Source organism: Acanthisitta chloris, unplaced genomic scaffold, assembly GCF_000695815.1.
Source record: "Acanthisitta chloris isolate BGI_N310 unplaced genomic scaffold, ASM69581v1 scaffold24658, whole genome shotgun sequence".
NCBI classification, from domain to species: Eukaryota; Metazoa; Chordata; class Aves; order Passeriformes; family Acanthisittidae; genus Acanthisitta; species Acanthisitta chloris.
The window spans coordinates 34,433-59,148 of NW_008689009.1; the positions used below are offsets into that span (position 1 = coordinate 34,433).

General features: G+C 40.5%; 1 protein-coding gene across 1 annotated transcript; it reads right to left on the bottom strand.

The window, feature by feature from the left end:
- Positions 1-6,507: 6,507 nt before the first annotated feature.
- LIPM (lipase, family member M) lies at positions 6,508-16,542 on the bottom strand. The gene is made up of 10 exons (XM_009081270.1): positions 16,427-16,542; positions 14,892-15,003; positions 13,601-13,718; positions 12,698-12,896; positions 12,132-12,241; positions 11,290-11,426; positions 10,655-10,801; positions 9,548-9,619; positions 7,941-8,012; positions 6,508-6,741 (listed from the first exon to the last, which is right to left on the bottom strand). Exons 1-10 carry the CDS (start codon positions 16,540-16,542, stop codon positions 6,508-6,510), a joined length of 1,317 nt encoding a protein of 438 aa, XP_009079518.1.
- Between the last annotated feature and the right edge of the window lie 8,174 nt (positions 16,543-24,716).

A 24,716-nucleotide genomic window follows, 5' to 3' on the forward strand; every position in this document is an offset into this window, starting at 1 on the left:
AGCATGAGGAGGTGCCACATCTTGGAGCTGTGTGAAAGAGCACAAGCAGGGGTGTGTTATTAGGAAGAGTGGAGTGGAATTCCCAAGAAGATCCAAGTGCAGAGTCTTCTGAAGGTTGCCCAAGATCTGTTTCCCAAGGGCTGCCAGTATAAGTACCTGTGTGAGGAGCGGTTATCTATAGCTCACCCTGTTTAACAGGTAAGGTTGCAGAACAGGAGAGGAAAACACTTGGGAATACCATGCAAGAATATGCCTGAGCACTCTGCAGATTACAAGGGAACTGTGGATGGTAGACAAGGCCAAGTCTTTCCATGAGTCTAGCAGAAGCTTGACAAAGAAGCATGAGTACCTGAGATGGCCATCACACAGCTTGTCTCTCTTTATCTGCCTCTACTTTTCTGCCAACAGGAGAGGTGAAAGGAGAAGAAAGCACTGTTTGTTTCCTGTCTCTTTAGGAATGAGATGAGAGAGGTTCAGAATGGGGTCTCTTTAAACCTGCCCTCTCCTCCTCTGGGATCAAATTTCATTCTTGGGGCTGTCAGTGATGTGCTGGGGTGAGGGATCAGTCAATGAGACTCATGAAGGGGCCAGGAGTGATTCAGGGACATTCATCATGGGGTGGTGTGCCCCAGACCAGGTTTAAGTTCTGTTTGAAATTAATTCCTCTGAAAATAAGAAGCAAACAAGATGACAATGCATGGCTCCTCAAAATCCCCATGAGTCAGTTTCCAGTCAGCCTTACCTTTCAGACACCAGCCAAGCAGCCATGAGCAGTGAGCAAAGGATCCTGAGACTGCCTTCATGTTGCCTAGGGACTGTCTTCATTATCTCTTAGAAATGGCTGTCCACAGAGCAAATCTTTTATTGGTCATGGGGAAGTGAGACCTTGCCCTTTCCTGTTGTCTGATGGTGCCAGATTAGCTTTTCTGAATAGAAATTGCAGAGTGCAGTAGATCTAGCACCAGTTTATGCCAACTCAACCTACAGTAGACCTGCTTCCAGGTTTTAGTCTTTATTTTGCAGAACACAGGTCAATGACAGCTCTGTGAGCTTCCCAGACCTTTTTTCAACTTAAAATTTTGACTCCAACACTCCCTAGAAAAGAGAAGAACAGATTCTGTGTCCCAGAAAGTTACCAAGTGTTGGATTATGGGTTAAAACTGTTGGAACGAGAGAAATGTTCAAATGTTCAGTGCTCCTTGCCTACAGGAGAGCAGGTTGGTAGGATAGGATTTTCCTTTCTGAAGATCTGTACAAAAAAGATTCATCCATGAAGCTCAGTACTGTGTTTATACATTGTGGAAAAGCCCTTATACGTCTGATTTTTGTTGTATGCTGTGCTTGAATGTGTGAGGAGAGAATGAGGGCTATGAGGAGCAAAGTAGCAGGAGAAAATGAGGGCTATGAGGAGCAAAGTAGCAGTTATTCTGCATGCATATAAAGATCAGGCAGGAGATTTAAATATTCAAAAGTAGAATCCATGGGACAAAAGGTACATGTAATGCAGTGTAAGGCTTCAGCTCATCGAGGTATCTTGTAAGATTCCCTCACCAGTAATGACTGGGGATATTACCGCTCTTGTAGTCTTGGTTTCCCCAGAAGAAAAGGACATGCTTCCATGACCATGATGTGTTTGTGTTATTTCACTTTTCTGTCTATCCTGTAATTACCTTTTGATGTAATTGTTAAATATCTGCCAAGTTCAGCACTTAGAGACAAGCCCGTGAGCTCCTGAGGACTGTTCATCAGGGAAGGACTATTCAGCAGGGTTCAGCCTTGCTGGGGGAGAGGCAGGCAGAAGGCAGCTATTGTATATTCTGCCGTCAGCTAAGCAGTCAGCAAGAGTCAGCGAGTCAACTTTTCAATGTCCATGTAGCTTCAAAGTAGCCACAGCATGAATAGTTAGTGAGTGAATTTTGTAGGAAACCTGCCTGCGTTACAGTTTGCATTAGGAAGTTAAGCGGACTCAGGAGACAAGACTTTCTGAAACCAGGCATTAGACATGGAGAATACAATTCTTAATGAAGAACAGAAGTTTTCACACAGCCATGTTTCTTGAGTCTGCTTCTAGCATAAGACATCTGCCGTGATGAGATATGGTGCTCCATGAAGTTTATTTGTACTTGGAAGTGTTCAAGATCAAGAGAAAATAGGAAAGTATTCCCCAATAAGCAATGGGGAAGATGAACAGGATTTGTGGGAGTGAGGGACGGGTAACCAAAAGAATTTTGCACTCTCTAAATCTTCTTATAGGAAAATATGTGTTGACCTTTTGTGATTTTCAATTTCACCTTTAAATTTGACTGAACAAATTTAAAGAAGTAAAACCCCATGAGTCATCAAACAGCTGGAATGAGGCAGCATTTGGGAACACCCAAAATTTTAAACTTGGCGTCAAAACACAGTGTTCAATTCCGTTTGTATATCAAATACTTCTTAATTTTTGTTGTCAAAACAGGAAGCCTCACAACTACATTCTCAGGCAGTGCAACACTCTGCTTTGCTTTCTGTTGTTTTACTTAGTTCTAGTGGGACCAAAATATGCCTCCCTGTACCTGCATGGGGAATTTCACAGGGAAGAAAAGTATTGCTAATGTCTCAGCTTGTTTTCAGATCACTACCAAGATTACTTGAGGCAATGCAGAGGCTAAATTATTCATCTTGTTAGGGTAAAGTTTCCTCCATGCACTCTATGATCACTCAGCTTAGTTGGCACAGCTTATGGACTTCCAGGTATTCACCTTTTAAATCAGATTCAGAGGGCTAAATAATATCAACCTTGGCAGGACACTGCTCCCTTAAGCTTTAGGAATAAAGACAAGAGACATGAACAGCTGTGTTCATCTAGTGAGATGAAGTCGAAGTAAGCATTGGTCATAGCAAACTGTCATAAAAGACATGCTTAGATGGAAAAAATGTCAGAGAGAGAAATGCCCTTGAAAGTTCTTTAGGTACTTTTAAGATTAAGTGAAACTAAGATGCAAGTCATTCATAAATTCGTCCTTCTATCCTTGTCTTTAAACAGTCTAAAATGTATTTCATAGAAGCTGTAAGGCATACACATTCCAACCAGAGAAGCAACTGTGACTACACATGAATGAGAATCTACTGCCTTACTCACTACCAAAACATTCATATGCATTACACAGTGGAAACAGGAGGTCCAGATTACACACTGTTGCAATACTAGGACATTCATTCCCTTGTTCTCAGACTGAAGAAAACAAGTAGAGAAAAATTAAATAGTTGCTATTTTTCTTCCTTTTGTGCGGGTCAAGTTTCTTGGTCTTTTAACTTGAGCAAAGAAGGACTTTGGTGCATAGTAATAGGCATACATATCAGAAAGGCAAAACACTGTCTATTTTTACAACCAACTACACAAAAGCAAGACAGCATATCTTTATGGAGACAGGCAACAGAGAAAGAGACCATGAACACACATGTACAAGCAACTTACCTCTGCTTTGGCTGCTGTGCTTGTGTCTTCTGCTCCGTCTCCACTAGCAGACTGATTCACTGGCAGAAACGTGTGCCGATAAAAGGAAGTCAAAACAAAATGAGCACCGCCGTGAGTGTCATGAGTTGGCAGCCTGTATTGTAGAGCGTGTTTACGTGTTGATTTGGCATTGTTTCAGAAGTGGGGAAATCCTTGTGATGAAAATAATCTTCTGGTTTAATTCACAAACCTGAAATGCACCATAGAGCAGGAGAGTTTACAGAGTACCTACAAATCAGTGGTTAGGATGTTTAAGCTGGGACCTGGGTGTTCCAGTCTCCTGGGGCTGTGGCAGACCATGACCAGTACTGTTGCCCAACTGAGGGGCTGCTACGAATGTAATCGTTCAGGGTGAAAAGGAGGAAGTGTCCAGCTTCTCTCAACACACTGTCTCTGGTACTGCTTTTCATTTAGTTTGTGTTAACTTTAACATTACAGACTGATCTAAGTCTGTTTTCCAGTGAGCAGTGCAACTCATCAAACTCATCTTATTCTGAGTGCACTCAGAATAAGTGCACTCTGGTGCCAAGGAAGGCTTGAACAAAACATGTAACTTTTCTCCAGCATTTTTTCCCCAGTGAGGGAAAAAACCAAGGGTTCTTGTTTATCCCAGTCCATTTTCATCAGTTCTGAAAACATGGTATCTTTGGAGATCTTTGCCTAATGGCTGAATTCATTGTAGTCAGCTTGAGGGCTCAGTCCTCACTGAGATTGGCTCAATGACCATGGGCAGAAGGACTTGTTCTGTGTCCTCGGGCATCTGGGCTGTAAACTAAGTAGAATCCTCCTATGTAAGGACCAACCTGTTCAGCCAATTAACTCACAAGTGCCTTCAGAAGAACTTGCCAGATTAAAGGACTGCAAACAAGATAATGCCTTTCACTAGCAGGGGAAGGAAAGTAGTGAAATAAAAACAGGATGTCAGTGAAGCCACCGTAACAGTTCTGCTTTACATACCAAGTAAACAACATTGTTTGGGATAGTGAAAAAGGTAATTTGGTAATTTCTCAGTGAAAAGTGTCTGCTCTGATGTCTGTAAGTGACAATAACTTTCATCAAACCATATATTAATCACTCAAAAGGACTTCGGCAACATTATGCCTTATCTCTCCTCATGTCCCAGCGTGGGATCAACAGTCCCCATGATGTGCCCAAAGCTGTTTGCCCAAGCTGCTTTGACTGATTTTCCAGAAAATTCAACACCCTGCCACTTCTGTGGTGTCCCAGGTTGCAAGATAACTGCACAGTTGAAATCTCTTTCCTAAGTCACTTCAGGGAATGCTCTGGCCACTTTCAGGTATATTGCTACTGGATTTACCGTTGAAAGTATTGAAAACTTATAATAAAGTAGGTTTCAAGTCCTTATACAGTCCCTCTACAAGAAATCTGTTAGTTGAAAGGCTGACTCTCTGGAGGGTGTTTGTCTCCAGGAATTTCGGTTTGGTGTAAGGAATGTCCTTGTCTGGAGGGAAGCTGTTTTGTTTGGCTCAAAATCTAGTTACATTCGTGAAGCAGAAGAAAGTAGGACAGGCTTCAGCAGTGGGCTCAGGAGATGAAACAGGCCTGTCATTTGTCCTGGAAGGGAAAGATGCAGAAGTGGTGCCAGCCATGATTAATGTGTTTGGCTAATGAACCATTATGCAGAGTGACACACTGACCCTTTGGTCATAGAGTGTCACCAGTGAACTGTCTTAGTGTAACACCTGTACCCGCCATGGTTAGCATCCCAGACTTGGCCCACATTAATATTTCATTCAAATGGGGAAAGAGAGTTTCATACTAAAAGGAAACACCTAAATACACTGTTTTTATTTTCACAGAGAAGTTAATGGCATTTTGTTGTGGAGGGACATAATGCTGTAATGCTGTAACCTAATAATCATGGAGATTACCCTTCAAATGAGTGGTTTTGTTCAATAACTACCTATTTGAAAAAAGATTGGTAGATTCAGAGTTCCCCCAGGAAATTAACAAGATGAAAGTTTCTTCAACACTGTTTTGAAAGCAACCCTTCCCAGTAGTGGTCAAAGTGGTTTACATACCCATGAGATGGAGATAATGAATCCTTTCTAGCCATGATTGGATCCTTTCATTTTAGTGTTTAAACCCCAAAGAGGCTGCCCAGAGCCATGATAAAGGTCAGAACAGCTCAGCTCTGTAGTAGCCAGTAGCTGAGATAAAATAGCAGGAGATATGAGGTTCCTGCTGGGTTCAGAGTGGAACTTTGAACCAAAGTGTCCCATGGAAGTGCTACCATTGCCAAGATGAAATCAACTCCTTTCTCATACACTGGAGAGTACATCTCGTACACATGGACACAGATCCTGAAAGTGCTGTCATCAGAGACTGAGTCTGCAAAGATTTCTCTATCACAGGGTGGATCTTGAACCTGTTTCCCAGCTTCCAGGTTCATGCTTGAACCATGGGACCGGCTACTGTTTCCAGTTGTGTCTACCCTCTCTATGTCCCCTGCTCTTCCTCATGAAAACAGTGAGCTACCCAGTTTCAAAGGAAGACAAACCATCTCTTCAGGAATGAGGTTTTTTATGTGAACTCAGTTTTTACTTTCTCATCATCATCTTATTTATTAATAAAATTAAGCAATATCATAACTGTTAGAATTAGTCTTGGCTTCCAATATGCCTTTAAATAACTCTCAGCCCAATAAACTGAGAAATAATATGAAGAATGGAGAATGTATTGAGGCCACTGACCATATCGAGAGGAAGTAAGTGCTTTCATTACTGTTATGGTCTAGAGAAGAGAGCAGGCTGCAAGCAAACCCTGTCTTCTGTTATCAAAGCATGGTTATTGCAGAATCTAAGCTTCATCAATGAAAAAACTATTACAGACCCACAAGGCTGCCAGAAAATATGAAGCGCACCATCAGGATGTACTGGAGTGACATGTGGTGTGCAGGAGGAACCCTTTCTCTGACTCCAGATGCTACAGAAGGGTTTTTTCACACCCAGTGAATCTAACTCTAGTCAGGTTAGGCTACTGGTTATGGATCAAGGATATTTCTGCATTAGATCAATAATTTCATTGTACACATGCAAGGGTGCATCCAATCCCAAGATGAAATCCAGGTGTGCCCATTCAGGAATCCTCTTGTGATAGATAAGGTTCTTTATTTGAGACAGTAAAATGTCTGCATCCTTGGGGTCTGCCAACAAATCTTGTCCCCCAGTCCACACTGCAGTTGGTACCGTCATGTCTTCAGTGTTGTAGAGAGGAGGAATAGCCTGGGAAACAAGAGGCAGTACAGGAATGAATGTCCAGAAGAGCTCAGCAAACTTTAAACTCACGTTTGAGGCTTTCTTCTGTCCCTGTTCAAAGTAGGGGTGCTTAAATCAAAGAGAAAGAAAGTGCCTTTTTTTGCCTTTTCTGTCTGTGCTTGCAGGGATTACTCAATGGATACTCAACTGATAGCACAGTCAAAGGTAAAATGCCCCCTGAGTTGACATAAAGTTACTGCAGGGTCTTTGCCCTCTCAGCTAGGAATGTTAGGGCAGGAACCTGGAACAAGCAGAAGATGTCAGAGTGCCTCTGGATAATCCCCTATCATGATCCTTTTGAAGTACTGGTCAGCCCCAGATGACATGGTCTGGATAGAAAACACATGTGACAAGGATGAAAAGGATCATGGAGTGGCTTCTGTAGGAGGAGAGGGAAAGTAGCTTAGGTCTCCTGGGTCTGGAAAATAGAAGCCAGAGCAGGGGCATGAGACAGGTGTATACACAATCACAAATGGTATGAAGAAAGAGCACAGGAAGTAATTATCCCATTACTTCTCATAACACAATACCTAGAAGGCATCCAGTGACTTTCCAGGGGCAAGCAAATCCAAGGCAAACCAAAGGAAGTTGCATTTCATGCAAACCATCATTATAATATATGACTCATAATGACAGACAGTTGTGAAGACCTAAAGGGTAGGAGAGTCAAGGATGGAAGTAGAGTATTGAATGGAGAAGATGTACCTCAGGGGCTGCTTGAGGACAAAGTTCTTTGGTCTCTGGCTGCCAGAATCTAGGGGTGGCTATTAGTTCTCCAGTTATCGTCTTCATAATATTGCTGCCTTGAACTCTCATACATTGTCAGCTATTTCAGTTCCACTAGTAGGTGAGATGTCTCTGCTAAATTCTATATATTCTTCTTTTTCAAAATTAATTTTCTCTCTTTTCTGCCCTTTCTTTCTCTTATTCCTATTGATCATTTAATTGAAAAGCTTTGGTCTTCCTCTCTCTTTCTTTTAAAATTTATTGAATTTATTATTGCCATTAGTGCTTGCATGCTTTCTCTGTTGACTTCCAAACTGGAAAGTAGTAATATTTTCACATACTTATATGCTGAAAATGTGTCTCCTACTACATCCTTGCTCTCTCCCTGTGTGTGCTTCTGTGCTCTCCAAGGGTGACAATATTGTTTCACCAAAACATACCTGTTGGTATTTTTCCATGTTCTTCTTTGAACTGCCCCAGTCATAAGCTTGGAACTTCCCTGAGCGGGCCTCCTAAGAGGATGAACAAGAGAAGGGTAGTTATAAAACCATCATTTCAGGAAGTTTATGGGTTCTTCTCTGCTGAGCCTCTGACTATAATCTAAAGCCCCAACAGACGTTCTTCTAAGAGCAATGGAAAAGCCAATAGTAAATTAATTAAAAGTCTCAAACAGTGAAAAGGAGTCAAATGTTTTTGTCAGAACCAAAGAAAATAATGGCTTGTGCAAAAGACCCAGGGATGCCCTTGCAGGTAATTTGTTCAAGTTTGTAAAACTGCTATTAACAACTGCGTTCAGCAAGTTCCCCTCACTGCTACTGCCTTGTAGCACTGTAAGCAGTAACAGCCATGTTGCCACCACTCAGCTCTATGAGTTGCTCCTTCTTATGTTTTCTCTTCCCTCTCTGTTTTGAATACAGAAATCACCATTTCTTGTGCTCTTGTGCTTCTTGGCTTTGCCTTCAGCATGAGTTGCTACTACTATGAGAAACACCATCAACATGACCTTAATATTTGAAGATCTGCTAACACCTTTAACAGTAATAATAGCATAGACAACAAAGACTTAGGAATATTATTTCTGCATATTTGTGCTTTCCTGTCTGTGGTTAGATGCTGAATTAAATTTGAGTCACTTTGCAGACATCCCTGTACCATGCCTTTTTAACCCTTTTTTTTACAGGTCTAGGCCATGCTTACAAAAGCTACTTCATCAAATCTAATGTATTATGTAAATCCACAGACAAAAATATTGTTTGATTTTGAGTAAATGCCTGTGCAGTTGTCACTCATATATATCCATATGTTTGCAGTGCTGAAAAGTGTTTTAACACTCTTGAGAGCTCACAGTGCTCTCACAGCTGCTTCCTGCACTGCTCCAGAGCCACCAAGAAACCTGTCTTACTGCAGAGGCTTCTGTGACTGAGCCCATGAATCCTGAGAGTGTGAGCCCAAACACAGAGAGGCACTTCCCATCAGCACTGCTGCTTAGGAGGTATTGTGGCAGTACCTTGTAGGTAAGGGATATAAAGGGTCTACTAAATGAAGAGTTTATCATTTATGGTTCTATTGCTGTCCAGACACTGAGAGCTTTGAAAGCCAGAGATGAAACTATAAGGGCTTTTACTAGTAGAATGTGATAATTTACATAGCAGCCTATGTCCTGCCCATTTCTTGACTCCACACTGGAAACACGACCAATTTTCTAAGGTAATCTCTATACAGAACTGTGGACAGGATTTATGAAAGGTACTGCATAAACAATGAGAAGAATTTCATATGCATCTGCATACACAGCTTCCAGAACACGTTTTTACACAAATGGAACACTTAATTGTTGGCTTCAACTGTACCTGTATCACATAGCTTATTTCTACCTTGCTGGCAAAAGAAGGATCAATGAAAAACAGTGTTTTGAATTGAGATTTCAGTTGTAAACCAAAAGTTGCATGTGTTTCCAAGAAGTTAGCAATGTCTTCACAGCACAGTATCTCTATACCGTTTAGCCCAAGGTGAGTACCTAACTTGTCTCCCAGGGATTTGCTCGTACCTGACTCCAGTGGATTATATTTTGCACAGAAGTTCCAGAGGAGGTTTGGGCAATATACACATTGATTCGGTTCTGAAAGAAAATATTCAGTGAGCATTCTCTTCCTTCCTCCTATTCAGAGGTACATCAAAACATCTGCTACAGCAGTGTCATGTATCAATAAAACCAACAGAAACTGGAGGGGCATGACCGAAAACTCCCTCAGATTTACTCCAGATGTGGCAATGTGTCAGGTTAGGAGTAGCTCTGGAAGAACAATCCCCAACCAGAATATTTTCCAGGATGACTGAGAATCTAAAAGAATCTACAAGTGGAAAGGACAGAATAGAAAGTCAGCAATTTAGACCCCAAACTAGGTGCTGTTTTTTCAGATGTCTGTATCAGATCCTGTGTGAGAGAGGATCACTGTTGGACAGAACAGCAAAGGAAACTGCAACTTCCTGAAGAATGCATGAGTATTTGAAATAAAATACACCCTACTCCTGCAGGGGATTCTTAACAAGCTGCTGTGTGATCCTCCCTCGGAGAGCACACTCTGAAGCACTTTTTGAAAAATACTGGATGAAACTTTTGATGCCCAGGTGGTCTGAACTACAGCTGGACATAGCATGAAGTGCCCAGATATGTCTTAATATTCTGCCTCCTAGTGTGTGCCAACTCCCTCTCAGGTACCCCCAAGGTATCTCGGTCATCCGAGGCTTGGAGGAGGGCAAAGGGGAATATGTGTGTTCCTTTCTCTGTTGCAAAGAGAAAACATGAAGCAGGTAGGTGTCACTGCAAACTAAACATCTCTGATGACTCCAGTAGCCACAGTAGGAACCAGGATATGGTGCCCTGGGTGAGGTCTGGCAAAGGGCAGACTGCAGAATTTTGAGTGGCTCTGAGCACCTGTTTACTGTTGGGATGGTGCCAAGTGTTCCTCTGAGGAGTGAGGCAGTGGTCCCCTGCCAGTGATGGGGCAACCAGCAGACACTGCTATCCAGTAGTGGAGACTGTTCTTTGCAATGTGACACTAATAGAAATTCAGAATTCAAACTAGAGGATAGAAGGTGAGTTCTGGTAGCATAGACTGAAACTCTTAGTAGAGCTGGCAAAAGTTATACATACCACATCAATGTTTTTCAAGTTACAGCCACCCAGACTGAAAAAGACACTTCTACAGAGCTTGGCAAAAGCTCGATGGCTGCAGACAGGGGCCACTAGCTTTTTCAGACATTCAGCCTGGGGAAGGAATTCTCTTTTGCCGAACAAACGCTGTGAAATACAAAGGTAACATTTAAGAATGCACATTGTTCCTCTTCTCCAGCACTTTCAGTGGTTCTTACTTGCTTTTTCTCCACTGGCCAGATGGTGCTCCCATAAACGAGTGAAATTATTTGGTTTTCCATTGCATCAGCCTGCTTGAGCATTACTCAATTTGTCTTACATCGTGTTTAATGAAGAGATATGTTTAATATTAACTCTAATTCATAGTTTTTCTAAGCCTGTGTGGCTTTGTCTACAGGAATCTTGGAAACCTTTGAGGATCTGCATCTCTGTAGCTCTCTGGGTGACCTGTCCCAGTGCTGAGCTAGGTAGAAAACTTTTCTTAATGCTCAGTCTGAACTTCCAAAGGCTTCAGCCATAAGGTAAACTTACATACACGCAAATGAGTAGACTTCACAAGTGCTTTCTGTTTATCCATTTTAAGAGCTGAACAAAAAAGTATATGGTTAAATAGTCGAAACTAAGATATCACATACCCTGAGAACTTTCTCAGGAAGGTAGAGGAGTTTTGTTGCTGGACCCTTAGCATACTTGATAGATGTGACAGGTGCCAATGCAAAATAGAGTTTGATCTTTTGAGCCAGTTCTGGCATTGTTGAAAATGCAATGAAAGCTGAGAAAACAAAATAAAGAGGAGTTAAAAAATAACCATACATTAGGCTGTTTTCAGTATTTATAAATGCTATTCTGCAATTTCAAACCTCAAGAAACCTTGTTAGTAGTTCAGACTGTGATCCAGTCTAGATTTATGTGAAATCCCTCTTCCCCAGCAGTTTGTAGGCTTTTTACCTTTTCAGAGAATTTTTTCTATATTTTGCCTTTGCAGCTTTCTTTAAGACTTGTATAAACACAAATGCACATTTCAGATGTACATTCATGTGTTTCATATACTATTGGGATCAGCAGTTGTTTTTCCTCTGGTCAATCCAATTGCATATTTTCTTTTTGTGTGTGTGCATCTGTCCAAGCTGGCCAACTTCTCTTTCTGTACTCTCATCTTCCTATTTAGTTTATTTTGGTCAACTGACCAGCTGCTGTTGGGCACACCCTTGCATCTTGGAAATAAACAATTTTCATGGTCCACGATAATTTCCAGTATGATTCTAAATCGACAGATTTACAGCAGCAATGCACTTGATCCCTTCTGTTTTATTGTCTTTATAATAAATTTTAAATGCCTACATACTGAAAACACCTGATGTGTTTTTCATGCTGGCAAAAAGTTGATGAAAACCCCAGGTACATCCAGTATCTCAGTATCTCAAAACACATTTTACTCCTGTTTTCCTGAAGCATTTATCTGTTGTGTGTCACTTACCGGTAGTAGTACCTTGTGAATAGCCAATATAGTACAACTTTTCCTGTCCTGTTTTCTCCACAATGAAATTTATTGCTGCTGGAAGATCAAACTTTGCCATCTCATCAAAACTGCAGACAGGAGATTGGAAGAGGGGCATGCATAAATTAAAAATCAGACTGAATTGAATTCAGATTTTTATTACAAACTTGTCAGCAAAGAAACTGTCTGAATCATTTAGTGAATCATTCAGCTGCTTTAGGTTCTGTATATTTCTGGCACTGGATATGGAAGCCACTACTCAGGGTTTTCTGTGGTATTTTCTCTTTTGAAATAACAGAAGGACTATAACTTCAAGAAGAGACAGGTTGAACTGCTTTGCTGCTGTACCCTTAGTTTGAAGAACCTGTTCTAGCAGTAATTAAAGCAGATGTATTAAAGTTCAAATGCATCTACAGGGGGACTTCAGCAAAAGTGAATGTAAAACTTTGTTTTAAAAGCTAGCATATGTAAATACCTGATATATTCAGATGAAAAAAAATATGTAAAGATGGGCAAGAGATATGCCCTTCAAAGGTTCTGTCTACCTGAAAGCCCAGAATTCATCCTGATCAATGGAATAAGTTTGATGTTTTCTTGACCAGCGATTCCCTCGGCTATTTCCCATCCAAACATCAAAACCAGCATCAGCTAGCATGAAGCCCAAACTGTTGTTGGGCAGGTTTGTGATCCAGTTGCTAGCATCTCCCAATAATCCATGCTGGAGATACACAACAGGTTTTGAAGCTGAAAAGCAAATCAGAAAAAAAACCAACAATTTATTTATTTGTTAGTTTGTTTATTCCTGGTAGTTCAGGGGCATTGCTGTCCCATATTCAGTGCTGGGATTTGTTCCTGCACCAATTTAAAGTAGCACAACCAATCAGAAGAATAAAACATACATTTCCATTTTCTAAGCTTCTGTAAGAATTTATGGATAGATCTGCCTGACATCAGTGAGAACTAGCTTGGCACCCTCTGGGCATTATTTGTATAGCTCATCTGCATCAACTTGAGATTCTCAGCACTGACATAGAGAATGAAGGTGTGGGATTGTTTGCAGAGGTTTCCTTTTCCCAAAATATGTATCAGTCACTGATATGTACCAGGTGTAAGCAAAGATGAGGCAAAGTTAGAAGCTGGAACAACTTTCTCAAAACAGGGTGATTAGGCAGATTACAGTCTTTACCCTATGTTAATTTTATTTTCTTTACTTTTACTCAACAACTCTTACCAGGAGGTATAGGCTTCATATTATAGTGGATTTTTTTCATAAATAGGTGTGCTTAACATAAATTTGGTAGAACTTGCAGGTTGTTCAGGGCAGCCAGAACTCTGCTAAAATTTCACTCATCTGTGCAAGCTTTGGTGGATGTTTTACAAATATAACGTATCTCTTTTGAGAACATACCCTATCTAGGCTGGTTTTGTCTCATATTAAAGAAATGTACCTGAGCTTCCTTGATCCTGAACACCATGAGGGATTCTGTTAATGGTAATGGTATAACCATCTTCAGTCATCACTTCATACTCCTCACTGGGGTACCCTCTGTAAGTAATCAGCTCTTTCTAGAAGAAAAGGTACAAATGCATTTACTTGCAGAAGTCCATTTCATTTGTGCATAAGGAAGTCACAATGAAGAAATGTTAGAAAGCAGATACAACTGGGGATTTAGTCCTCATATACTAAGCATCTGAATAAAGCAATATCAGATTGGATATAGTAACCCTAAAATACAACAAATTTCCTTTACCCTTTGTGTTATATTCAGGATTTGACTAATTAGTTAAAATCTATTGTATAAAACCTGTATTATACTCTTGCTATATAATCATCATAAGTCCTGGCATTCTGGTGATACAAGAATCACTATAAACTCATAGCAGGAGCTTATGAGCTGAGAAGAGGTGCATTGCTGAAAGGATGAGCTGCCCAGGTGCATGATCCTGATCTGTGGCAGTGCAAAGTGAAATGAGTGTTTATAAAATACCTTCAGAGAAATCCAGAGAGCTTCACAACTACCCTTTGGTGAACAGCATAGATGCAATGAGTACTGCTGAAATGATGACTACGTCATGGAAAAAACCAAGATCAGGCGTAGTCACATAGTCACATAGTCACAAGGGAAATCACTAGCACAGCCAATCTTAAACTCTGAAATAAATATTACTTCTGACCTGTAGCATTCAACCCATTTTGTTACAAAAGAGGATTGTTTTTTATGACTTGTACTCAGAGAATTACTCAATAGAATTTGTCATGCAGAACAGAAAACTCAGGATTTTAACAAGCGACTAAAGACCTAAACAATCTTGCTTGGTGAAAGGTGTTCTTCTGAAAAGCTGCCCATTTCTGACCTATGCTGATCACCACTATTTATTTAGGGACTTCTGATGAAATGCTGACATTCCAGATGGTCATTCCTTCAGACAGGTGGGTAGTGCCAGCAATAGCAAACTGCTAACTGACATTTAAAAGGAAATTTACTCTGGAGATTTCCTCAGAAAAGGTGTTTGCTTTAATTTCTATCAAACAGAAGATGTGCTGTTACACATGCAGACAGAGGAAAAAAGAAGAGTAAGCTTCTGTAAGTTAAGTAACAAGAGTAGTTTATACCATGACTAAAGAGGATAAGTTAAATAAAGACACCTTATCTACCTTGTTATTTGTAATACTTAGAAACTCCTCTGCTATGAGACATATGTTATGTCCATCCTCACGTGACTCCACCAAGAACTTACAATATTCATAAACACTTCAGGATCCACAGCTCTTTTCATTCTTATCAGTTCTTCTGAGTAAGTAATTCCCTGAAACAAATATGTCACAGCAACAAGCAGCCATATCTTCTCTCTGCAAAACCCAATATATTCATCTGTTAGTAGTGCTGCTCTTCAGTTGTCATCCAGACTTTTCTGATGAGGGAAGTGCTGCCTAATACTGAATGGAGCCAGTCTGGTACTCCCTACTTGTTCATTAAATGGAACAAAGCTGACTTCAAACACCTATCTGAGGGAGTTTGGCAGCAACCTGGATTCTCTCCTAAGGTTTGGACCAGGATGTTGCTCTTGATCAGGGCAAAAGTATCAATTAATCCAAGAAAGGGGCAAAGCCTTTGGAGAAATGTATTTTGCTCATTTGTCTGAGAAGTAAGTTACTTGCACTACCATGCCATGTGTTTGTTCTGTAGATGAATTTGGAAACATTTCTGGGTAATTCTGGGAAACACAGGAGTTACTGGGCAACTTGTAAGTAAATCAATCATTGTCACAATGAATTTTTCAAAGTGGAGACAACTAAGTTGTTGGATAGTTAGCTGAAAAAAAGCAAAGATTGAAAATAAATTTTAAAAGTAATTCTTTTTCATTTAATAAAATGTAGTAGTCTAAATAAAACAGCTATTTATAGTTGCCTACCAAAGTTTATACAAAACTTCTCAGCTCCATAAGATGAGGATGGAGAAGGGAAAAGAAAGCTTTGCTAAACGTAATGCTAGGTAGAGACTGAGTGCAGGACATCCGGTTTTGTTTGGCAAATAAGGAACAAAAAAACCTGAGAGGTAACTATCCTGCTTAGATGCACATATAACAGCTCCACTGTCTGTGAACATCTACATACTCTTTGCTCAAAGGACATGCAGTGTTTGGATTAGCATCCTCTCTATACTATACAAACTCCTGGAGGCCACATCTGAACTTCTTGTCCAGGTGATATTTCTTTAAGCCAGATTGAATCAGCCAAAAAATCTATTGCATATATTGTTTTCCTAATCAAGAAGATTTAAAACTATTTTTCCCTAAATAATATGAATTGGGTTTGCTTTTTTTATTTCCTTATCGCAGAACAACAATTTATAATCTAACTTCCCAGCACTGCATTCTGGTACAATCTCTTTCTTGAAAATACTTGGCTCCCTTTGTAGAAAAAGGAACAGACACTTTAAAACCTTTGTTTTACTGAGCTAGCCTCCTTTCTTTTGGTTAAAAGTCATGGCTTTCTTATGCCCTTACTTGCCATTTTTCCATGCCTCTCCAGTTATCCCAGAGTTACCTAAATTCAGGCTAGGTGAGCCAGGCTACTCCTCTTTGGCCTAAAGGAATCTTTCAAGAAATAGCCATACTTTCACCTATGTGAGCTACAAACAAAACAACACAACAAAATGAATTTGTTCTCAACTAATAAAACTACTCCTCAAGCTCAAGTTTGATACAATCTTTTGCAGCTCCCACAAAGCTTTCACCAGTTTTGGATCAGAAATAAATCAAACATTACTGACCTTGTGCCAGAAGTCATGTGTTCGGCTGAGCGACTGAGGCTACAGAAGAATGGAAACTCAATTCCTGGCTGTCTGGAAGCAGTGCTGGGTGAAGATGACAGTGAAATGATGGTCATGCACTGTTTTTTCCTGAATCATGCAGCACTTTGACAACAAGCATCTATTTCTTTCCCACTTCTCGCTCCTTCTGCTATCACTTCAGCTTTTCCCTATGGTAGCACCAGAAAGAGGCAACTCCTTTTGTTTTTAAACCTCGTGTTTTTCAGCTCCTTAGTCACCACAGCTATAACAAGGCTCTTTTACTATCACAGACTGATGGATTTTTAAGGAGAATACCAGCCTCTGTGGAGTGGCAGAGCAGGATCAGGAATTTTAAAAACAAATACATTCATAGATACACCTTATCATACCTAATGAAATTGTCAATAAACCTGCAACATTTTTCTCTTTTACTAACAACTTACCAATTCCAGCTTCTCATGTTATCTGGGAAGGATGGAAGGAACTCTGACTCTGTGGATGTTACTGCACATATTCTTCTTCTATTCTCGTAATGTTGCTGTCACAAAACTTTACATTGTTGTGGATGTGGTTCCAGGAGATTTTCCTTTATTTATATTTCACCTCTTAAATGGCCACAGAATTAAATTGATATTCCCTGAATGGTCATGAAACTAGAATGCTCTTCTGTAATCTCTATGGACTCAGTAAACATTACCATAATGGGCACACTTGTGTCAGCAGTCTCAAGTATACTGGGAATGGGCCAACATTGCCCAGCAGTGGAAATTAGGTAGGTCTGAGTAGACTACTATGTCTTCAGGATAGTGACCTTTGTGAGGCTCTTCTTTTTGTGGAGTACAAGCATAATGCAGCCATGTGCCATAAATGATGTCCTCCATAACTACAACTGCAATATAAACGTCACAGAAGTATGATTCATACTTCGGGTTGTTTTTTTTTCTCACTTGCATGTCCTTGTCTAAAGCATGTGGGGTTTGCATTCTGCCTGCTCCACCTGGGCTTGTTTAAACCTTGAAACTAATTATTCTTTCTTGTTCAATTCCCCATACTTACTCCTCCAAATATTCATTCTGTCTCATAGATACTGTCTGCCCACATAGAATAGATCAGCTTAAACACTGAGATGAGCATCAACCAAGGTTTTGAACAGGCTTTGATATTTCTATGAATATTATAGCTTGCATGCTTTCTCCTTGCAATACTGACTGTGGTTAGGACCAGAAATACTTAATATATCCTCAGAAGTTATTTTCTTTAACATTTACAGATCAGAAAGGAATATTAAAGAAAATCTCAGGAGAAGACCTGTTGCTACAAGACTTGTTAGCAGGCCTAAAGGTCTGAGTTCAGTTTCTGGTAGGGAGTTAGGAGAAGAAATTGTTCATATACTTGAAGTTCTCTCATCTTCCTGTAAAGAAAAGTAGGTTTTCCTCTTTTTACAAATCTCAGTGTCTTTCAAAGCTCGACATGAATTTCATGAGTGAACTGTTTAAATGTGTACTTGCCTCCAAGTACTTCATGCTATTCTAAGTCATTAAGATGTGCTGTTAACTCACTGTGAACAAGGCCAGCTTCATTCTTTAGTGCACAGCAATGCTTCAATGACAAAAATAACTCAGTAAAACAATATTGAGTAAAAGGACAAAGTATAAATGGCATAATACTATAAATGGCAAACTATTAGATAAAGTAATCATTGCAGGTTGTTGGCAGCACATGGTTGAAGTTAGTGTTTGAGATGAAAGAAAGCAAACAAGGGTCAGTGTTGGGCTGATTTTGGGAAAATAGACATGCACATTCTGTTGTAAACTGAGAGGTTTCAGGGGAAGTTACACTATAAACAGCTGTAGAATTCAGTGGAAATGCTTAAAGGCTGCAATGTTGTTGTCACAGGTGTGGCTGCTGCTTCACAAGTGTGGTCATATGCAAATGAACTTTAAACTCCACAGTTCAAGTGCTCTTAAATAAATATAAGTGCCTTTGTATAAACTGTTGACTACATGCTCAGTTTGCAAAACCTCAGGTCCTTCCAGTGTTCTTTCTGGATAAAAACCACAGCAAGGTACAGGATATAATCACTAGCATTTTGGTGTTTTCTGCCAACTTCTTGCTCTCCCCATTCTCTCCTGCTTCAGGAATTAGATCTGGCTCTGGAAGTGACTTAGGAATGGAAGATATTTGTACACAGCTGAAAATAGCAGTTCTTAGTGGATCAAATATGTCCTTTTGGCTTCTTCATCCAACCAGTGTATGTAGTTATCAGAAACATTTGGCTATTTTGAGTATGTTAAGGAGGGCCTTTAAGGGGAGGTATGCTTTATGGAGAGACAGACTTGTTTTTGTGCAGGTTGCCATCCAGGAGTCTCCAAGGGAACACATAGCAGCAAAACCAGAAGGAACCCCTCGTGCACTCAGATGGCTTTAAAAACATTCCATGCTATAGTGGTGTAAACAGTTGTTTCTTGAGAATGAGCAAAACACTGAGAACTAAGAACAGGATCTAACAGTGTGCTCTCCACAGCATCCCTGGGGTAATACCTGATTCCCATCAGTGTGCAATGACTACCCTCAGCTGTTGCCTTGGCTGAAGTGCTGTTGGCTCCCAGCAGAGACAGGTTTGGGGGGTGAAGGCAGAGCCCCCTATTCAGCAATGGCCCCTGAACCTCCAAACTGTGAAGGAAGTCCTCCCAGTGGAGTCCATACACACAGAGACACAAGTGCAAAAGCATTAAGCACTAGTGAGAACAGGTGCTGCTTGGGTGAGAGATTCTCCTCAGCTCTGTCAGGCCTGCAAAAATATTCCTGGTGCTCATCATCAAGGTCAATGTCATGGGCTTGCCTGGGGATTTTTGGCAACTAGGCTGAGCAGAACAGTATTCGTAAGTGATGAGTGAGGTAGCTCTGAGTTAGCACTTATATAATTATGAATCTTTCGTATGACAAAGGTAAAGTAAGAAGTGTCAAAAGGAAAGGCTCTTGAGGGACAGGGTGCTCCATGCCTGGCTCTTGTGCTCACACTGCTAACGCCTCGTCTGGGAATGTCCCAGGCAGCGTTGCCCTCCTGCCCAAGCGCCAATCACGCACAGAACGGGCATCTTGCAAATGAAAAGCCCAAGACCAGGTTCTCTGTTAACTTATCCAAGGAAAATGCAACTTGTGAAGATAGCAATTATTTCCACAATACTTTTTGGCTGATGCTGAAGTTTGTGAAATGTATGCAAGCCAGGATTTCTTAACCTCTGAGGGTGGATGAAATCTGTGTTGCAATTTATGAGCTTTGCATAACTGTTCAAATTGTTCTGCCTCACAACCCGCAGGAAATTAATTTTTATCCTGCTAATTTTGTTGTAATGTATACAGCAATATGTCATCACCCTCATAGTTATCAACTGTAATTGGAGAAAAAAAGGAGTTCATATTCTGCCTACACATGTGTGGAAAGCTGAAAATTAAGTATGCTTTACCTCTCTTGCACTTGTTGCTATATGAAAGTCTTGGGATTGTGAATTCAAATCCTGTGGCAGAAGTACTGGAACCAGTATGAGCACTATGCAGGACTTAGACTCAGTGTGCACCAGTCAGCACTAGTCACTATCCTGGTGAGTATGTGCCATTAAGCGCTGGCAAACATGGACTGGTGAAGGAGGCTGAGGTTGGGTCAGGCAGTGTGCTCCAGTCAGTTTTGTATGAGCAGGACTTACCCAGCTATTTTTAAGGATGGGTCAGAGGGACTGTGGACAGAGTGGCTTGGGTTCATCTTAGAGCTAAGAGTTAAAGTTACAGGTTTGTTCTGAGACAGAAGGAGGCTGCTAGGGCGTTACAGGCAGCATCACAAAACCTCTGTCCCACGTTCAAACTGGGATTTTTGCATACCTGTAACTGGGTTGAGTGGAGATAGAGTTGGCAGCAGCCTGGATTGGGCAGTGAGAGGAGGTCAGGGCTGGGCAGTGAGGTGGATGGAAGTTGGGACTGCCTGCTCTCTTCCTGTGAACACCTTTCTCCTTGCCCTCTTTCTGCTGGAAAATTATCTTCAAATATGAATTCCATTACTAATCATCTCCACCATGACTTGTTGAATTTTTTCATGCATATAAACCAGCATCCCACTAACGTTTTCCATGTCAACAGATCATATAATCATGGATCTGTCTTTCCAAAGTACTTTTTCACTTGTACCTTTATACACAGTAGGAATTTCTTTTGAAACAGCAAAGGTATTGCTAACTCATAGATCTGGTCTTTTTTCTTTAAACAGTGAAGTTACAGTTACTAATACAAACTGCTGGTCTGCTCTGGGCATCAACATTAATTTTCCCACATGAAATAGTACACGATAAATAATGAAATATGAAATCTAAAGTAATTATAAAATTAAGATGACTACTTTGCACTTAGGACTTGGAATATTGATTTGGTCTTTTATAAGGAAAATTGAGCATGATAAAGGGATTTTAACTTTAGCTATAGAAATGCACTTTAAATAGTAAAGCTGCTTATCAAATACAGCCTGTGTTTTCAATAGCGGCTTTCCCTTATAAAGACAAAATTTTTCTTCTGACTCCAAAGTGATACTTTACAAAACCAAGTGAAGAATCTACATGTTCTATTTTACTTATGTCAACAAAATATTTCATTCTTTTGCTATGTGAAGGAAGTTGACTTCTGAAATATTAATGCCAGCACATAGTTCCACAGCACTGCACACAGTACAAATGGAACTTATGGATCACTTTCAAACTCTGCTCCATTGGATGTTGCGCTGGACATTCAAAGTTTCCATGAAACAAAGGAAATATTTCCAGTTATTGGGGTATCCCTCTTGCTCTTCTAATTTCCTGATCATGCTGCAGAATTTACTGGTCAGGACACTCACAGTCTCTCTTCTACTGGATCAACTTTTTGTCATGAAACACATAAAACTTTCATTATTTTGTGGAGAACCATGCTGCTACTAGTGAAAGCCAGGGAACATGCAGACAGACACACAGACAGCATAATCTCCTGAGCATTGTTCCCCTTGGAAGGTAGCTAAACCGTTCTCTCTTAAGCCTTTGAATGAAACCCCTGTATGTTTCTATACTGCTGCTGGATTGCTCTTGTCTTCATGTTTTGAAAAGGGATTGTGCCACTGCAAACCAAAGTAATTTTTTAGACTGGCATAATTTTAAAATTATAAAACATGTACAAATATTTTAAACAAATGAGTTTTTCTGGTACTATGGACCTTTTGATATTACTGGCTCACCCTTAGTCTTATGGGCAATGTGCACTCCAAAACTTGTACATGGTGCTTATCCTGGGTACCTGTCATTTTAATTGCATAAGAAAGCATTTGTTTCCACAGCAGGCTCAATCCTAGAGAGCACCCTGAAGCTAGTGCCTTTGTTTTCTGCATGGCTGTGCATGGTTCAGTTTCAACAAGGGAGGAACTGAAATTAGACCTGTTCAAAGAAAACAGGATCCTCCTAAAAATGAATGGGAGTTCCCAACCTCCAAAAGTTTTGGAATGTATGGGGAAATATGCATTATCATTTTGTGTAGTATGAATTCTCACATGGAATGTTGTATGTATAAATTCATAAACTCTGGAGGTTGTTCCAGACTGTACAGAAGTGAACTGTGTCACCATACCATGTCCTTTCACACCTTATGTCCTAGCAAGGGACATTGAGGAGGACCATTGAGGTGACTCATTGAAGGAAACAGCTTTCCCTTCCCCACTGCAGATTGCCTAGCTCATGAGGTCACCCACATGATGCAGATCACCCTCCCCATGTGTGATGACCTACCCACATGCAATGCCTTCACACTGCTTGCTGCCACTGGTGCCAGGGAGGGGGAACAGCATCAGGGGCAGGTCAGCTCTGAGATGGCTTCTGTGACCACTAGTCTATAGTTTTTACTTGGAACTGTGAAGAATTACAGCCTTGGAATTTATTTATTAGAAATTTAAATCCAAATCAGAGCTAGATAATTGCTTATGGCAAACTGACTTCACCTTGTGGCACACCAACTTTCAACTGCCAGAGGGTGAAATCATAAATACAGGGTGCATATACACACAGGGTGTGCACATGCAATCCTCTGTTCACAATGGCAATTTTCCGCATAGATGGCAGTTCACCTCAGAATGAATTTTGAGGGAAATGTTTTTGCAGAATCACAGAATTTCAGGCACTAATCTGTCTGCTTTTTTCTTTAACCCTTGGCTACTGCTACTCATGGGACACTGGACAAACAAAGGAATGTAGCAAAAGAAGGGACTACTCAACATGCCAGTAGTCAGTCCTTGGATCCATCAACAGGAGGTAACCAAATATGGGTTTTAGTGCCATTTCAGATGCACTTGGGCACCCTGCCTGCCTGTGGGATTTGTTTTAGGCTTTGTGTACAGTCATGTTGTCAGGAACAGTTTCTTGCCGGATCATGTCTGGAGTGTGTGAAGTGCTTTATCCTTATCTTAAAGACTGCTTTATTTACAAAACTATTAGTAAATAATGAAGACTGGATTTGCAGGTAATCTTCATTTGGTTTATGCAAAACAGCTGGATTTTCAGGTGTAGAAGAAATTTTCCACCTGTGATGACTGATGGGCACAGGTTGGTTAAACTCATGAACATCTGTTTTATGCAAAATTTATGCTATTTGTACTTGAACCTTATAGGAAAAAAGAGGATGAAAGAAAAGTGGGAGGTCATTTATGAGAGGAATTCAAAATGTTTTCCCTTTCACAGGTGATGCAAACTAGCCAGTTCTGTGCATTCAAAGCCACAAACTAACTCTCCAGGATCAGCAGGTGCTCCCAGTATTTCTCAAGATTTTCTCTATGACTAAGACATTTCTTTGAACAGGAGCTCACTGTCTGATATCCTCACATGACTCCAGGAGCAGCAATTTTAATGGAAATGCCAGCCAACCTTTCAATAAAATCTTAGAAAATATATTAATTTATAACACCATTATAATTTAAATGATGGCTTTTCGTAGCTATGACAAGCTTGGAGATTATTTGCATGATCATATAGGTTTTGATATTATCCTTGGACTTCAGAAGACTTGATAAGTAATCTCATAGCTTTTTTTATCCAGCTCTTTTGATGTTGTGCAGGTGAGAGGGTTTTGGCTTGGTTTTTTGTTTTTTTCCTGTTGCTGATATATTTGGTTTTGGTATTAACTCTTGTGGTGAGGCTACTTTACACCATTATGACTTTTCTAGCCATGGTGTATTTTCTTAGTTGCAACAGATCATTTGGCTTACAGAGATCTGTCCAACACATTGTGTGTGTATGTAACTGTGCTGCAGAGGTTAGCTCTGTTAGCATGTGAGTACGAGAGGATTTGAAACAACAAATGCATGATACATCGGCTACCCAGGATGCATACATGCATTTCTGTATGGTAAATCATAGTCAGAAATAGTGTCACTGCACTTAATTGTAGACAATAATCCTAACATTTCCCATCAAAGCAATTTGAATTTACTGGAGTGACACTAAATGAAATAGCAATGCACATTTGTCTTGTTTATTAGTAATAGATTGGGGTGATCATTTAGGATGAACCTGGTTTGCTAAGTACAATTGCAGTGTGAAGAGGTGTGGTATCTCCTGTATGAGCTGAGGAAAAGCTGGTTAGCTGCAGTTTTGGTGCTATAGGAACTTGCCATTCCCATACACACCCTGGTGCGCTGTGTCTCAGAGTCCCATCCAGTCATCTCCATCTGCTCTGTGAGGTGATGCACACTGTCCTCCTGCTCTTGCCACGAAACCACACAGCTATGCTGCAAGCACCAGAGTATTGCACAATGTTTTTGAAAGCATCTCAGAATTAAAAAGCTGATGGAAAAGTCATAGGGCAATTAATCATCATGTATCCACATGTTTGCTTGTTTGCTGTGTATTTGCCTTTTTCCAGGCTGCCTTCTGGACTTTGAAGGGGAAGGAGCCACTCCTAAATACACGTGACAACTTCTGTTCAAAATTCAACGACATGTTACCATATTTTTATTCAGGGTGAGTGAAAAACATCCCTGTTTGCCCTCTCCTTGCTCACGAGCTGAGGCCAGTTCTAACCTAGCCAGTGTTCTGTCCTGTGTCTATTCTTCTGTACTTTAGTCTCTTTGCAGTCCTGTCAATGTCTTCTACTCCCACTGTTTTCTTGCATGTCCCTCAGCACCTCTTGTCCCTCTTGTCTGCTTTTCATTTCAGTGTCTTATCATATTTCCTCACCTACATGAGCTTCTTCAACTCCTCAGCCTTTCAGAAAT